At 46.3% G+C, this 18,477-nt stretch overlaps 1 protein-coding gene across 1 annotated transcript in view; it reads right to left on the bottom strand.

The window, feature by feature from the left end:
- The window catches only part of USP7 (ubiquitin specific peptidase 7), a gene marked incomplete at both ends in the record, with an annotated part of 69,152 nt that extends 54,067 nt beyond the window's left edge, over positions 1 to 15,085 (bottom strand). Inside the window, one exon of the mRNA XM_084270964.1 lies at positions 15,004 to 15,085. Coding sequence (XP_084127090.1) covers positions 15,004 to 15,085 — 82 coding nt within the window. The remainder of the gene's footprint in view (positions 1 to 15,003) is intronic.
- Between the last annotated feature and the right edge of the window lie 3,392 nt (positions 15,086 to 18,477).

Raw genomic sequence — 18,477 nt, forward strand, 5'->3', positions numbered from 1 at the left:
ATACACCAGGACTCCCCAGATACACTCCCAATCTCAATACTCTATTCTTTCTGGCAAATATTCCCTATGTGGTGGTTTGGCCCTGGCTGGAGGCCAGAAGTCCCCCAAAGTTGGCCTATCACTCCCCTTTTCAGCTGGACAGGGGAGAAAATATCTATTGAGAGGCTCAGGAGTGAGATAAGGGCAGGGAGAGATCATTCCACAATCAGTGTCACAGGCAGAACAGACTCAGCACAGAAGAAAGGAAAGGAAACTCTCTGATTGATGGCCCTGCCCTGCACCCCCAGCGACACCAGAGTCGGGGGATGAGAAGTGTGACCAGATCTTAAAGCAGCTCCCCCCACCCCTCCCTTGTTAGCAGACTGCACTTCAGTCAGGATTTTGCTCTCTTCTAAAAAAAAAAAAAATCCAGCTGCTTGTGGTTTTTTTCTCCTAAATGTGATTTCTGGTCAGTCCCCCCCAATACTGAATCCTCAACTAATTTCCTCTCTTTTTTCCTGACTACTTTTCCATGATTTTAAAACTGCTAACAGCTCTCCAGGGGGTGGGGAGCACAGGACAGCACATGGCAGTAGATCCCAGGAAGGAAAGAGAAATAAATCCCACACAAAAACATCCACAATTAGAATCCATAAGGACACTGCTCCATGCAGCAACAGAGAGAACACAATTGAAGATATCCTGATGAAGAAATAAAAGCACGTACAAAAAAAAGTATCTGCAACTAGCATGCATTATTTAAAGGTTTCTAATTTTTTTTTAAAAAAATCACTTTTTAAACAACTCCAACTGCTGACCTGGAAGCAGAGTGCTCCAATTGAAATGTCATTACAGTCAGGTCTGACGCAAACCTGAAAGGAGCTCCAGATGTTACTGGTCAAAGTCAGAATAAGACCAGGATTTAGAAATTACTAGACAGTAACAGTTTAACTGCAACTGTTATCCATGCAGGAATACCCTTTCAGGGGGAAAAAAAAAATCCAAGCCTTTGCAATAAAGAATAAGAGACATAACAGACAGCAAAACCAAATACAAAATGACTGGGGTTGAAAAGAGACTTGTTATTTTGCTGGAGGTTACCAGAGGGAAACTGCACTCTGGGACACAGCACTCAGACCAGCAAGAGAACCAACCCAACCCTTTAATGTAATATTCAGTTATTTCACCTCACAAAAGCAGGTGCCTCCAAGTAAGAGGCAATGTCTTGTGTTAATCAGGGTGGCAGCACAACGCTTGCATCCTTTTAACAGCTAAGAGACACAAAAGGATATTTATCTGTGCACATGTAACAGGTTAAGCTTGTTCACAAACACCATCAGACACAATGCATCGTCTAGATTTTTATCTAGCAGATGTACACACCCCCATTCCATCCTTTGACCACAAAAATGTTAAAGAAATAAAAAGATCTGATTTGATTTGCTCAAATTCAGCCAAATACAGACAGATTCAGGTATTCTAATGTCCCTGCGGATGTTTTCAGTACTGATGCATTTTCAGCACACTTTTTAAGATCAAAGAAACCCCTCAAGACCAAAAAGACAGACAGACAAAGGACAGGGTGTCTATCTTGCTTTGGCCTGGACAGTCTGTGTAGTGTGAGACTCCACTGAACATCCAGATGACAATCTGTGTGATGCTAAAGATCTCTGAAATGCCATTAGAGAACTTCAATCAAGCTGTAGAATCTCCCCTGTGCTCCTCAAGGCAAGGCCCTGGACTTAACCCCCAGGCAGCTGCATGGCAGGAGAGGCAGTCCTCTCAGAAGGACCAGCCTGAATGCCCACTGCTGCCAGGCTGCAACACCTGAGACAGTACAAGTGTTCCTGCATGGCACTAATGGCTGCAAAGACCACACTCTCCCCTTTGAAAATCATAATATTTGCTTCAAAGTGTTGAGAGAGAATAAATGACCCAAGAACAAAGAGAAACACCTTTCCATAGATCTTACAGGTGGGTTTTCAGCTTTTACTATTACTTATGCCACCATATCTGGCTAACAGATGCAATGTTCACAGCCAAATTTGTTCTTGAAGTTTCAAGGGACACTGTTAGGGGATGAAATATTTTCATTATTTTCTGAAAATGCTCTTAGCAACCAACTCCATGAATTTCAGGACCGAAAGGAAAGGCTATGAAGCATGAGAATTTCGATGCCAACAGTACTTATCCCATAGCACTTAATACAATCCAGCACTCTTGAGGTCTGAGCACACTTCAGATCCCTGTGACCTTCCTTCCCAGGCACAGCGACTCTGAACTCACCCTGCTGAGCTGCACGGGGACAAGGCACCCAAATGCCAAGTCCCAGCTATGGAGGAACAGCAAAGGTTACCCCCACTCCACCAATAAATGTCCCCCCTACCCCACCCCACCCCTCCATCTGCACACATGCAAACTAAGACTCACGACACCAGTGCCCAGAGCACTCTGGCTGAATCACAGGATCCCACTACAGCTGAAGAACCTGCAGTAAATGACAAACTCCAGCTACTCCACAGTACTGCCCGTGCTCCAGCACAACTCCAGCCACTTAACTCTGACCCTTGTATTTGATTACCACTTCTGGAAAAACACATCTGAAAGACTCAGTAGAGCTCTGAGGAAAGGAGAAGGTATTTCTTGCTGCTACAAGTCACATAGTACAGCAGTTTGTATTTTCTCCTCAATCTTACAACACAGCCAAGCGGTCAAACACTCTGGGCAGGCCATAAACCCAATTACTCAGGTATGTCCACAGACTAAATTACCATTAAAATATAATTTTAAAAAAAACACCCTACTTTTGCTATGGATGAGTAGAAGAAGGGGAGCATCCAAATTTCTCTACAGATCTAGAAGGTGGCTGTATGCATTCAAACCACAACACATGACTTACAGTTACAGATTCTCTTGGAAGTAGTGACCTATTTTCAAAGCATATTCTCCCAAGGCACCCCCCTTCCTCCACCTTTGGTGCATCATCATCTAGGAGACACAGGGGCATAAAAGTAGGCTCTGCCATCTCCACAAAAAGTGACCCAGTGGGAAGATTCCTCCCAAGGAAAGAGTGCTGCTAGTAACAGGATGGTGGCCAGGCTAACTGGCCTGGCACACCACATGGCTATGGGATGAATCCCCACTGGGGAACCAAGTTACTAATTAACATCCCCCCCCCCAAATTGCACAGCACAACATAGGAGTCAAAAGCACCAACACTGCCACCAAGAATGGCTTCGTAACACTGAGAGGTTAACTAGCTTTTCCCTGTATGCAACTGTCTGTATTTAGGTAAAAATAACCCACATGCTATTCAACAACTCCTCTTTTAAAAGTTTCTCACTTCAGAAAACACAAACATCTCTCTATTTACAAAGTCATATCCTGTCAAAATTTCGAAGACTTTTACATATATCCTCTGATTTAACAAAGCACATATCTGAGGTGGTTAATACGGCTTTCATGGTACATTAAAAATGATATATCAAAAATTAACATTACCCCAGTTAATCTCTGCCAATATTTCGCTCCAGGTATATTTTCTAGACTGTCTAGCATTAAGCCAGTTAGCACTAAGCCAGCTTTACATTCTTAAGTGAACCTGTGATGCCAAAAGCCAGTAGGTATACTTAATGTTTAATCTTAAATTACCAAAATTTCACACATCTTCTCCCTTATACTTGCCAGATAAGGAAAAAGGTTAACTCCAAAGTTTCTTTTATCAGATCTATTACAAACATGTATGGTCCAACCATATCCAAGAAACCAGTGGCTACTGCTTAAACTAGGACCATAACACCAGCCAACCACAGGACACCAGCAGTAAGCACCAACTCCAGGATTGAATACAAGTTTTACCACTATGCTGCAACTATCATAAGAAAAGCTAGTTTGGACAGGAAGTTAAGGTCCATCCTGTCCCTCTTCCCCCCCATCCCCTTTAGATTGAGGCAGCTGAGATTTTCATAGGTACTTAAACCAGAAAATAGTTCCCCACTTAGTACAGGTGGGAAAGCTAAAGATCCTTCAAATGGATTTCCAAGTCGGAAAATGCAAGAGACTATTTTTAGCTAAAAGGAATACAGATGTGGAAAAAAAAAGTAACAGAAGACATCCAGAAGCACACTTGCAATGGGAACAATTTCATCCCCAGAAGTGGTTTGCATCTGAACAACATTCAATTTTTATAATGGTAAACCCATGTGTCTGCACTAAAAGCTCTGTAAACTTTGATTTGATACCCTGGGAACTTCATTACTGCCCTGTCTCCTAATGCACTTACTTGGGGAGACAAACCCAGGTGTCAAATGAAGGGGCTTGGGAAAAATAAAGGGAAAAAGTTACAGAAGTTATTAATAGCTTAAAAGTGTTCTCTCCCTCCTACCTCCTCAGCCAAGCAGACCCAAGTGTTTGTGGGACCAAACAGTAACGCACAATCAGTGAACTGAGATAGGTTAAAAATAAACCCAGAATAAGGAAGTTATTTTAAATTCAGGTCTTTTCATTCATCTAATTTATGATGTAGTCCCACACAGTTGTGCCAGCGTAAGCAAGAAAGGGAAAGAGAGGTGCAGAGGTCCAAAAAACTTGCTCAAGAAGATACCTTTTCTCTGTAGCAGTGTTAGAGCAAACTAGACACAAAGTCATCTGGCCCCCAGCAGCACATAAAAGTCACCTGATACAATGAAGCACGGTGCTCAACCAAAATCCAGGACCTTACCTACAGCTTGTGTTTCATTTTGAGTCAGACTCCTCTTTCCTGCAGGCACAATTCTCAGTGGGACTGCTGCACAGCACAGCCACCTGACACTGTGTCAGTTAAGAGACACTCCTTGGATGTGGGAGATGTTTGACGTCGCTGACTCCAGAGGTCACACACCTGCTAACTGTGAGTGGGCTTCCCCTATCACAATTTAACCAGAAGTTAGGTAACAGAAATAATATCCTTGGCTAGGCACTCTGCACTGAATTCAGTGTTACTGGTACAACTTTACCAGCAAAGCACGTGTTTAAACATTTGGACACATAAGGCACTAGGAAGGTTCCCATGGCCCATGTTCTGACCTGGACTATGCTGTACTTCAAGCAGCCAAGTATTTTCCTTCCATTTGACTTCAGTTTTGCTCTTCAGATGCGCCACAAAGTATCTAAGTTTTCATCCATCTTTATTATTAGTTTGCAATCTGGATTTACACACATGCTTCTGGTGCAAGTATAATTTGCAGGACAACCAGTAAATAAATACTAGATAAAAAACACTTGAGGCACAGTCTCTCACTACATTCATGTTAACACCTCAGTTCATTAGGTTGAAGACTCCTGAAAGGCCTCACAGAATCAGTTGGAATGGTTTCTTAACCCAGCAAGACAGGTCACTGACCAATAAAAAACACTCCAGCTTTACCCCAGGTTTTAAAGTCTGAAGAGAGATCACAGAATCACCAGGTTGGAAAAGACCTTTAAGATCATCAAGTCCAACCATTCCCATCCTGAGCTAAACCAGATCCCTGAGCACCTCATCTCCCCGTCTGTTAAACACACCCAGGGAAGGGGACTCAGCCCCTCCCTGGGCAGCCTGGGCCAGGCCCTGACAACTCTGCCAGGGAAGAACTTTTCCCTCCCATCTGCTCTGACCCTGCCCTGGCACAGCTTGAGCCCATTGCCCCTTGTCCCAGCTCCTGTCCCCTGGCTGAAGAGACCATCCCCCACCTCTCTGCACCCTCCTGGCAGGGCAGGGGAGGTGGGGAGAAGGTCTCCCCTCAGCCTCCTCTTCTCCAGGCTGAACACCCCCAGCTCCCTCAGCTGCTCCTCAGAGGATTTGCCCTCCAGCCCCTTCCCCAGCCTGGTTGCCCTTCTCTGGACTCGCTCCAGGACCTCAATGTCCTTCTGATGGTGAGGAGCCCAGAACTGGACCCAGAACTCGAGGTGCAGCCTCACCAATGCCCAGTCCAGCAGTTCCACGTGTATTTATTCAGAGGCAATGCCAAGGCAGCTGGTCCCCAGGCTCATTCATGCCTCTCCACCCTGTTCTTCTCCAAAGCCAGCTCCGCTCTTTGGTTACCTTCAAGGACCAGAGAACCCACCCATTTTACCATGGATCTCCAGTAAATCAGAGGGGACAGAACAAATGCACAGCTGAACAGAGCTGCTTATGAACAGGCAACTGAGGTGAAACCAGATCCATTTCTGTGCACTTTTCTGAATATTTTTGTCCTTATTCTGTGCTATTATCAAGATCAAGAAAGACTTTCCCCAGCAGAGCTCCAGTGGTCAGCACAGGAGCTGCACAGCTTTCCCCCCTTCAGAGAGAAACCCCAAGAATCTTTTCCTCTCCAGAGTAGGACCCTCTCCTGCTTTGGATGACACACCTCAGGGCACAGGTTTTAAGTCAAAGCACACATCTGACAAACAAAACAGGTTAAAAAATATAAAACAAGTCTGCTGAGAACAAGAAAATATATTAAAAAACAATATGGAACCAAAGCAATACAATAGAAGAAATAAACAATTATCAAACCCTGTGATTAAACTCTTAGATTAAACTACTTTTAAAAAACCTATTAGCAAGTTTTTATTTCTGGCAGATTTTACTGCTGCTTATTTTTAATTCCTTGACTATAAGGACACTTTAAGAATGAAAAGAAAAATAAATAAAAACCCTAAAACTTACACTTACTACCTCTGTGGCATGACAGAAATATTACAAACCATTATATTCATTTTAAGGGGATCTCTCTTTTCTGGTGCACTGTTGAAGTCCAAGAAGTATTTGAAACAGACTGAAACAGAGGAGATAAAAACCACAGAGGAAGCATGAGACTAGGGAAAGGAAAGCAGAAGAAAATTGTGAAACACCACTACTGCAATTGCTACTAGCAAGGAGAGTTTTGCATGTGGCTTATGACCACTGTTTAATTCATATAATTTACAGGCATGTTTGAGCAATCTCTGTGTTCAAACTTCTAATAGTATCTACTGTTCTCCAGAAATTAGGTTCACCACTTGATATTATTAAGCAACTGACACTTAACCAGGTGAAAAATTCTTTGGGTCAGATCCTTGCTACTTCCAGTGAAGGAGGAAACATAACTATCCTTGATTTAATGAACAATAAATGAGGTTTCACGCAGCCTCTGCTAAATTTCCTAGATTTCCTATCGTACACACAAAAAAAATCACCTCTTAGGACTTCAAGCCTGCAAGCCCATGCCTAGTCAGCACTGGCATCTCTAACAGAAACAATCCAACCACTTATCTAAATTGAATAGTTAAGAAATGCTGCAAAGGCAAACTTGTGTCTGAAAACTGTTACCTGATTACAGTTACCAGAAACACTCTGGTGGTAGGGAAGAACCATGGGGTATTTCACAGCTACTGAACAGCAACAGCACAGAGCTGCCTGGCTTTACAAGCAGAGACGGAGAAAGTAGGTTTTTCCTCACCTCCAGATCTCTATTCTTGAAAACAACAATACTGATGCAGAAACCACCGTGCCCCAGTACCAGGGCTGCCAACTCCACACTGGCTGTCTAAAACAAAATGTACTTTTAGATAAAGGGGAAAGAAAAAAGGAAGAAAAAAAAAAAAAAAGAAAGAAATGGATCACTCCCTACTTTTTAAACTACTCATTCTTTTCTAGTCATCAGAGATCATAAAGACAAAAAAATGCAGCTGTATAGTGCTAAGTGCAGCAGTTGAACTCTAGTCACACAGTGTCTGGGGAAGTCTACCAGGACCAGATGGGTGACAGTCCCTATCACAGCTCATGGACAACATACTGACCCATACAGGAAGGCATGAAAATACAGATCCCAGATGCAAGGAGGGCATCACTACAAGCCACAACCCACTGCCACCACCATAATCAGTACAGCACAACACAATCATAGACTGCTTTGGTTTGAAAGGGACCTCAAACATCATCTAGTTCCAACCCCTCTGCCATGGGCAGGGACACCCTTCACTAGATCAGTTTGCCATGTGCAAGATTAAAATGCCTACCCAAAATTCCTCACACTGTACCAAGAGATGAGGGCTACACTGCACAGGTGAGCAACCAGAGGGGTTAGCACGCCTGCCCCAGTGCCTGTGCAAGGCACCTTACCCACCCCTCATGTGGAAGGTCAGATTTTCCCCCAGGTTGCAGAGCATCCCCAAGCCATGGGCATGGGCCACCATGTGTGAGCACAGACCACTCACATGCAGCTAGTGCATGGCCTACACTTGAAAGCACAGTCCACAATTTATCCACCACTTTAATGGTTCAGAATCAAGTTTTACAAGAATTTCCTTTCTAATCACAAAATAACATGCTGATCTTATACTGGAAAATCTCTTTACTCAAAAATACAACTGCCCTTCTCTTTATTTTATGTATCAACTCATTTACTAAAACACTTACTACAAATTTAAAGTCTGTAGCCTTTTAATTCACCAATTAGCCATTTCATGAAACAAATTTACACCACTGATCCCTGATCTATTTAACAGTAAGATTATTAACCCACTAAGATGTATTTGGAATTTAAAACCTTCACCAAGTTAACAGGCATTTGCAGCCTCACCCTTTCACCAAACTTCCAAAGTTCCGTCGCAGTTACCAGCGACGTTAGAAAAAGACCTTCAGGATCTTCACAGATCTCTGCACTTAAACAAAGATCTAGTGGAGTGCATTCAACTCCTTAACATTAACAACATAAAGACCCCAAGTTCTGTTTTCCAGCACTTTTGTGGTATTTCATATCAGAGTTATGTTTTATTAAAAATAAACAAGCCCCATCGCCTCTCCAAGGCTGAAAAACACTCCAGCACAGCAAACAGACTATTATTTGGTTTTAATTTATTTTAAACTTTCTTTTCATAGGATGTTTCAGTTCACTATCCACATCACCTTCCTCTGAAATAGCTTTGGAGTCTAAGTCAAGGCACTAGTTTCCATGTGGAACACCCCAATTCTTCAGGGTGCCTGGAACAGTAGTTATCTCCACATACTAGCACAGACCCAAGAATGAGCTGAGGTACTAAGGTTTTCTCTTCTCCAGTTTAAACAGGATGCTCCTGGCACGCCAGCTCCAAGAGGCATCACACTGGAGCTTGCTTTACAGCTGCAGTGAGGGAGAACTCCAGGTCTGCAGGCTCTGAAAGTCCTGTTCTCCCAAGATGTCTGATGCTATAAAGCATGACAGGGCTGCTTAGATCTTCCTATTAAACAGGTCAGGAATTACCTATTTCAGTAATGTTTAAAGCAGCTGACAAGCAGGAATTAAAAAGAGAAACTGAAATATTGATTACATCACAGGATTTTAGTTTTATCAAAGTTTACCATTTAATGCCAATATTTTAAAGATATTTTTCTTAATAAATATGCACATGTTGTTGCACTGAACAATCAAACTATGTTATTCTAGATGCATATCAAGTCCAATACCAAACAGTCTTCAAATGCTTTTATATCCTTAAGAGACTCCCAAAGATTCCTAGGCACTATGGCAAAAGACCAACACTGTCTTCCCCAAACTGCAAATATTCAGTACAGCTTCAGTATTTCCAAAATCAGTCTACTAATTTCCAGTTGACAAAATCTCAGCCTACAAGTCAGAATAAAACATTATATGCAAGTTGACCATTCCATTTTGCTGGCAAGTCATTCAAACTCCATTGAATGTTTCTAAACTTGTTTTACTACTATCAGTCAGCCAAGATGGGAAAAAACATTTAGCAGAAATATTAAAATGTGGTAAGTCTGAGCCTGCAAAGCTCTGTGCCCAGATGCATTATGCTACAGCTGGTTAGGAACACTTATACTCTTTGCTAATGTATCAAAGAAAAACCCTAAAACTGTGGGAACAAAATACATAATCTTAAGTGACCAACAACAACAAAAAATATTCAGAAAACAGTACTGCATATTTAAAAACTTGTCAAAGAAGATAACCAGGCTCCAGCCCCCATTCTGCTTGCAAGACGCTGTGTAATAATTGTTAATCCTGTAATGTCAAATTAGCACCCAATGGATTTATATATGTGTTAATACACACATGTATCTGAGAGGAAAAAGCACACTTGCTATGGATTACAAGTGCCTCGAATCGCCAGCCACCCAAGACCTCGCTCCTTCACAATCATCATTTTACAGCCACCAGACACAAAGTTAAAGCAACTGATCTGAGACACCTCAGAGCACAAACCAAAGTAAACAATGCCCTATTTTAATTTTATTATCATTTAAGAAAAATTGGGTGCTTCACAAGCTCTAAACCAGTTCATTTTCACCCTTACTCCAAATATAGAGTGATGTCATGCATGATATACTGGCTGAACTGGTTTAACTGCTACATGCTGGATACACTGTTTAGATTTTCTGGTGATAAATTACGCTGCAGTAATGAAACCAATTCAGTCTCAAACAACTACCACCATCTCATTTTTTAAAGTTTGTGCTTATATCACTTCTATACAACCAACTTGCTACTTTACTTAGTGTAACAACCTAGTAGATTTTACTTCTGAATTCCATAGCACAGAACAAGCGGAGTGGAGTAAGTGGGGGTTGGATGCACACAGCTCACTCTGCACAGCCCTCTGAATTTTACACATATTTTCCACTATTCTACTACTTCCACTTCTCCTGCACAGAATGTTTACTAAACCTGATGACCCAACTGAGCACCCAAATCACGCACAGAAGAAACTCTACTACTCTTCAAGTCACTGATGCCACTTTCTCTGTTAGCACCAAGCAGCTGAGACTGACACAATGCAGAGTGTTCTCCAAAGGCCAAGCACCGGGTTTCAAGAGGTACTAAACATGACATCACTAGGAGTAAGAGGCCTGGTTCTTCGCTCTAGATATAACCTCAGAATTAACTTAATTTTGCTTGTTGCCTGCTGCATCAGTGTTTTCATCTCCCCTCACATCAGCATCATCTATTTCAAGGAAAAGATCAAGGCCAGAGAAACGTGCAGGAAGAACATAGGAAGCAGCAGATACCCACAGCTGAATGATGAATTTAGTCTGCACACTCTCCTCTCACACAGCCTCACGTTATCACCACTTGGCCAGAAGCAATAGAGGAGACAGCAAAGGAGCTACGGGAAGAGGAGGGATACAGGCTTTCAGGAGAAAGGCATGGAAGTGGGCAAAAAAAAGAAACAAACACTGTGTTATGTATGCAAATGATATTAAAATGCCAGGAATTGAGAATTCTAATGAAGGGGAAGCAAGCATTCAGATGACAGTAAAAAAAAACCCAAGTTACAAGGTTGAGACCAGTATCATGCAGTGGGTCAAGCAGCCCAGGAAATTCTGTCAGTCTCAAGCATGACTTTCCATGAAAGAACTTGATAAAATATGTAACTGTAGCTTTGTACTAAGCCTTGGAAGCTCAGACACCTTTGTGAAAGGACATCACACTGGAAGTATATAACATTATCAGTACTTGGATTCAATTACATTGTATAGAGCAGCTCACTAGCAACTAAACAGACACAATTCTTTGCAGGGTAAAGCAACCTACATATCCTACACCTGCAGTACAGGAAAGCTATTCTTTATTTTTTCCACTAAGTTAGTAAACACTTCAGAATTTCTACAGAATAATTTACTAGTCACCACCCCAAAGTGTCAATTTACCCAAAACTCAGGTGCCAACAACTCAGGTGGACACTCCCATGCTGTTTCTGCCCCAAGCCAGAATCACACACGTTTACGTGGCCACAGACCAGGGGTGCACACACGACTAGTGACAGAGTTTTGCCCGACGGTTGCCAGCATCCACACCACCTCAAGCAGCCCTTCTTGTTCCTTCCCATCCCAATGCCAAACCTTCCCCACATTCATACAACACTAAATGGAGCTACATTTTAAAACCCCACCTTTTATTTTAAATTCTGAGCATTTCCCAGTCACAGGCATGGCACATGAGATGAAAGTGAGCAGCAGCAAACCCTGGGTTTGTCCAACTGCATCCTCAGCTTGGGAAGCAGTTGCCTTCAGCCAAGGGTACACAACCTCTTCGGGCAGTTCTCATAAATCTAAAGTTTCTCTGTCTACCTATCACTACTGCCAAGCCCCAGTGAGGCTAAAGCTGATTACAAACAACATCCACATGTAACAGAAAGCTAAACAGACAAAGAAGTGAGCTGTAACACAACAAAGGTCTAGCTAAATACTGCAAATAGGTAAACCTGCACCACACCTGAGCGGGTACCTGCCCCTTACCAAGGCTGTCATTGCTTCTGTCCTTCATGATGCAGAGATTAATTTTGCTCTGTAGGGAATGTCTTCCCCCTCGTGAAGTATGACAGCCCTGTCCAGTACCACTTGTGTTTACACAGTGTCCATAAGGTCACCAAAGATGAGTAAATTAGTCATAAGGGAAAGGGTATGGAGAAAAACAGGGATATGAGAGCAGACACTCAAAATACCATATCTGAATTGATGCCAACAAATTTAATCACACACTTTCGTTACTACATCTGAAAGTTACTTCACTCTTCAAAAATTGTTCATCTAGTATAGCTGTACACAGAATAAGTGAACCTTCATGTAATTCAAAATGAAGATGTGCAATTTTCCACTGTGCATTCTTCACATGCCTCCTAAATCTAACATGATCATTCACTGAAGAATGGCATCCAAGACTCTTCAGTGCATGTTAAAATTAAGCTAACTACATGTTATTATTTTCCTCACTGCTTTAAAATATCTCTCTCAAGAAAGCACAGCCATACATTAAGATGATGAACATTAGTTTACATGCTAAATGAATGTATATCCATCACTTCAGCTTTTAATAAAAGTTAGCAATAATCTGATCACTGCAGTCTTGTAAATTTAACGCATTCCTCAAGGAAAAGCAGTATTGCAAAAAGATCTCCAAAGGTTAAATTTTTTTGCTTTTCTTTCTATATAAACAGGTAGTTCTGTAAACTCTCACAGATTATCAAGTTCCTAATATCACCAGTCAGCTGTGTGCAGCCTAATAGATCTCAAATACATTTCTGAGATATCCCTGTATTCTCCATGTCACTATGTTGATATACAGTCTTTCCTCACCCCTCCAATGGAGGTGGCTACCAGCATAAGATTTCTGCAGCCACCAAAAGGACTTCTGCATGTATTTTGGACTCCTGTGTCCCCACTAACAGAGGGGATGAAATCCAGAATAGTTCAGGACACCTTTAAACCACATTAAAAAGTTCAGCATTTCACAGTGTGTGCATCATGGTAAAACATCAAGCCCATAAAAATCAAAAGAAAAACATTAAATACAGTCAATCTTCTAAAGGACTTGAAAAGGATACTGAGAAAAAGTAGATTGCTAAAGGCTATCAAACAATCTGCTGGAAAATACAAGCCACAAGATGTTTATATTTGTGTGCATGCAAACAAATATGAGGTACATTTTAAATCACCTCCTTGCACATACTTGTCACACAGTCTATAAACACCAGTTCAGAGATTTTTCTACCAGAAAACCAAAAGCAGTTGCTCCGACAGCAACTAAGTTCTAGCAATTATTTTATTATTTTATTCAATATTTATGTTTAGGAAGGCAAGGCTTTATGTAATGACCTTCTAATCTCGAAATGTAATCTCACAGTCACTGTGACAAACTTCCACTGAAACACCTTTGCTTCTCCTGATTTCAGTGGCTATTATTGAGCAGATAGGTACATTTTACTACATCAAGTGACACGTTTCCAACCAAAATATCTTGTGTTAGCAAATATTTATGACACTGCTGATTAAAACGGTCATAACAGAACTGGCATCTTCACAGCCAGGCATTGCTAACGATATTTATGTAGCTGGTGTTTTTGACCTCCAAGTCAAATACCACCATCAAGAGCAGCACACTGTGGCTGCCCTTCCTCAGGGAACAAAATCCTGCCGTACATATACCTAAAAATAATTTTACATCCTTCAATTCACACGGAAGGTGACGTTCAAAGGGGAGAGGGTGTGTAAAAATAACAACACAATGAAGAAGAGGGGAAAAAAAAAAAAAGGCACCACTGGAGACGACACCGGACGGGAGAAGGGAACAAGCCTGAAAACGTAGTGCCTCCTTTATGAAACCAGCGCAACTGCATGACGGTGCAGGATCGGGGCCGAGGGCTGTGCAGGCGCTACACATGGCCAGAGCAGCCCGCCGACCCCGCGCTAGGCCCGGCCGGCAGCGGTTTCTGTAAATAACCCTCAGAAGAGGGTTAATTAAAAATGGCGAGCAGCGTGGCTGGCTGCATACAATGAGCGGCCGAGCCGCCGCGCCACCCCGCACGGCCCCGGGCAGGGCTGAAACCCACCGCCCACCCCGCCAGCGGGAGCGGGGGGACGCCGGCGCCGGGCCAAGCCCCGCAGCACACCGTTCACCGCCCGGGGGCCTGGCAGCCCCCCGGGGCAGTCGCGTCCCCTTCCCCCCCCCCAGGAATGCCAAGCCCTCCCCCCTCGAAATCACAAGTACTTCCAGACTGACCCCGGTCCCCTCCCCCGGCCGGGCGCCCTCGGGGCGCGGCTGTGCGCCCCTGCCGCGCCCCTCTCCGGCTCACCTCCCTCTGGCAGGTTCCGCCAGGCCGAAGGTCCGGGCTCGCAGCCTCACGCCTCGCCCCGGGGGAGCGGGTCCCCTTTTGTAGCAGCGCTTCCCCCACACCCTCCCCCTCCACGATGCAAATTCCTGCAGAGCCCCCCCACCCCACCCCCATCCTCCCCGGGCCACCTCCCCCGGCTCCGCATCGCTCCTCACGGCCGCAACTTTCCCCACTCCCGCCGAAACACCACTGGGCAGTGCTCCCGGTGCCCCGGGAAGGGGAAGCCCGGCTGCCTGGACTGGCCGGACACGGGACGGCGAGCGGCGGCCGACCAGCCCCGCTCGCCCAGGAGGAGAGGGCCAGGCGCGTTTACCGCGGAGGGAGGACGGGAGCTCCCCGTGAGGGACGCGGCGCACGGAGAGGAGGCAGCGAGGCGAGGGGGAAAACTCCTCAGAGTTGAGGGGACGGAGCCATGCCCGGCCTCGGGTTTACCTTCCATCTCCATGTCCTCGGGCTCGCTCAGCTGCTGCTCCCCGGGCTTCTGGTGCTGCGGCTGCTGCTGATGGTGGTTCATGTCGGGCTGGGGTTCGGGCTCGGCGGCGGCGGCGGCCTGGGCCTTTCCCGCTGGGGGCTGCAGGCCTGTGTCGGGAGGGGAAGGGGCGGAGGAGCGGCGGGGCCTGGGCAGCGGCCGGGACTGGGCACCCGCCTCGGGGGGCTGCGGCTGGGCTCCGTCGGGCAGGGAGCGGGCAGCCGGCGGAGGCAGTGAGACGCGCACGTATTTGCTCGCTATTCGCCCAATCTCGGCGGCGGCACCCGGTCGGGGGAAGGGGTGGGGAGGAGGGACCGGCCGGGGGTGGCGGCTTCCCCGGGGGCCGGAGGGGAGGGGACCGGGAGGAGGGGGAGGGGGGAACGGGAGACCAGGAGTCAGGGCCCGGCGGCAGGGTCCGGCGCTTCCCCCTCCCCCGGCGAGGTGTCCCCGGCGCTGCGAAGTCGGGGAGGCGCCGCGGGGCCCCTCCTCTGCCCTCCCGCCCCCCCCAGCGCCCCAGCACAGCCGCTGGCCGACGCCCGCCTCGCTGCTCCCGGCCCCCGGGCCGCCCCCGTTGCCTGTGCCCCGGCGCGCTGGTGCCTCTCCGCCGCCGCCAGCGCTCTCTGTCTCAAAATGGCGGCTGCGGTAAACGCCGTGAAATGTCACATCCGCATGAGGGGCAGCCCAGCCAGCCGGGGAAGGGGAGGCAGCGCCGCGGCCGCCCCGGGAACAGCAGCTACTGCTGCCGCCACAGGAGGCCCGAGAGGCGGGGCCACAGGGGCCGGGTTCAGGCGTCGGCGCGGCCTCCCCACAGGCCGCCGCCACCTGCGCGCGGTACGCAGACGCTGCGGCCGCCGCCGAGGAGCCCCGCGCGAGCGTTGCTGGTCGCCGGCCGAGGTGTTGGGCCCTATTCGGCCGCTGGAGCGGAGGCTCCGGCTCCACCTGACGGAACCGGGAGGCCCGGGGCCACGCCCTACGCTCGCCTTGCGGGGACGCCGGGCCGCCCGCGCCTCACCGGCGAGCAGCCCTCGCGTCCATCGCCACCGCTCGGCCTCGCGCTCCCCCGCCGCGGGGCCTGCCGGGGGCTGCGGGTCGGGCCCGGGACACCCGCCGTGCTGCGTGTGGGCCCTGGGTGCTTCTGTGCCCGCTGCAGGCACGCTTCCCGCCTTGTACCCGGGCCGATCTGGGTGTCTGGGTGTGGGGCTCGGTGGGGGCCCTTCCCAGCGCCGTGCTCAGGCTCGGGAGCCAGGGTACGGCCGGGCGGGGGGCGCCGCGTGTGAGGCGGGCCCTGCTTGGGGCTTGATAGGGCACGCCGCTGCCCCCTGTCCCCGGGCCGCCGCCTCTGTAAGGCATGGGCAGGTGGGTGAAGGACACGTTTGTGTTGTGGGGAAAAAGATACATCTGTAAACAAGACTATTCCTCCCCTGGATAACGCTGGTTTTCGTGAGTCTTGTGTGGAGGATGCAGCCCATCCCAGGGAAGAGACCTGTCTTTTCCTCTGAGGAAAAGAAAAGGCAGGGGTGGAGGTGAATAAATAACACGTGGCCCACCCAGTTCAGAGCTAGAGTGAAGAAGGAATAAAAGGGATGAGAGTAGTTGGGAGGCTGTGGAGAGTGGCTGTAAACAGCACAGTGTTTCCTTCCTGATCCTGGGCAACACTGTCAGCGAGAATGGTCTGTGAAGGGAAGGGCTCAGGACATGCAAAATTGTGCCTCTCCAAGGACCTGAAAATGTACCTGATCGGCACTGATCTGACTGCGAGTGGTTAAGTGAAGTGAAAGGGGGTTTGTTGTTTTCTAGTTTATAAAATAAACACATCAAAAACTACCTGGGGGATGAGACCAGCCTGTCCAGGCTCTGGCTGGCCCTTAGCAGCATAGGAGTCGGCAGGAGGGGTAAGTGTGAAGCACTGCCTTAAATAATAAAAGTCTAGGGCTAAAAAGAGAAAAAATAAGGGAAGTTGAGGCTATTGGTGGGGAAATCAGCTTTTGAAAAGATTTGATAGTTTCCATTCTGAAAAGTAGATCCTGGCTTTCCCTGTGGTTCCTCTCAATTCTCAAAAGCTGTTTAAATAAAAACTATTTACAAACCGGGAAAAGGTTTGTTGCTACTGACCCAGGCAAAAACCTGGCAAATCTGCTAAACACAAGGGGATTAGGACAGTGGTTCAGAGAGAGATACATGCATGTATCTTTAGTTTCTTAAAGTCCTAAGCTTTGTATTCCCCACTGCCAGTCTATAATTACCTGCCAGAACAATTGCTCTTTCCTAATGACTTCCATTCCAATGTCCTAAATCATACACGGGTTTCAACTCATCCCTCCATCCTCCCTCTGTGACTGATCCCCAGTACTGGATGAACCAGTATGTCACAACAAGAAGGTGGCAACGGGTTATTACCTGATTCTCCAGCCACAGACGCTGGGTTTGTGGGCAAGGAAAACAATTTCACTACTGCAAAGAATGAAGGAATCCCTGAAGTTAACCGTAAGCTGATGTCATCATGAACCATTATTTTGTATACAAAAACTTCTCTGGGCTTTATTTTAAGGCAGTTCATTTTCAAAAATTGTTGAGTTCTCCTGTTTCAGAGGAGCAGAAGTCATGAAAACACATCTTTATAATCCCCTTGCTGTGGGAAGGGCAATAGGGAAGAGGAGGAGGAATTTTCCTGTCAGTGACTGGACACAGGAACAAGGTATCCTCGGTTTGTGAAGACATGGTATTGCAATCATATACACACACCCACTATTTCTGTATATTTCAAATTTAAGTGAAGTTTATCTTTTCAGAGTCCAGCTACAACAGGAACTGAAGTACCCTGAAATCTTTTGGAAAATATGTCATCTCTGTTGTGTGAAAATAACTGTGAGTAGTAAAAAAACATCTATTGAAAATTGATTCAGGTACTTTTATTTCAGAGGGAATCGTTTTTAAAGTATGTGTGTATAATAATCTCAAATGCATCTCTGAAAACATTAAATAGTGGGCATTTTATACCATCAGCACTGTGATTTGATTGTTTCTAGGTAGGAAATGGAAATCTTACCAATTGCCAACCCTAAGGTGAAGTACAGATCTCAACACATGCTAACCTTTTATCCCAGCTCCATGAGGAATATTTCTGCTGAATGTTTCTGGCCCATTGCCTGAAACTTCTTGCCCTTCACCTTTCTGCAGTACAGGATGAAGGAGAGGATGGCCATGTTTTGTACAACCACCCAGTCATACCACAGACTCACAGAATCCCGGGGGTTGGAAGGGACCTGGAGAGCCCATGGGGTCCAACCCCCTGCCAAAGCAGCTCCCCAGCTCATATTGCACAGGGCGGCGTCCAGATGGGGCTGGAATATCTCCAGAGAAGGAGACTCTGCCCATGCTTCACCCCACCTGTGCTCCAGCACTGATGACCAATCGCTCATTTATCCAACTCTTCTGGA

Source organism: Gallinula chloropus (assembly GCF_964237585.1).
Source record: "Gallinula chloropus genome assembly, chromosome: 15".
NCBI lineage: Eukaryota > Metazoa > Chordata > Aves > Gruiformes > Rallidae > Gallinula > Gallinula chloropus.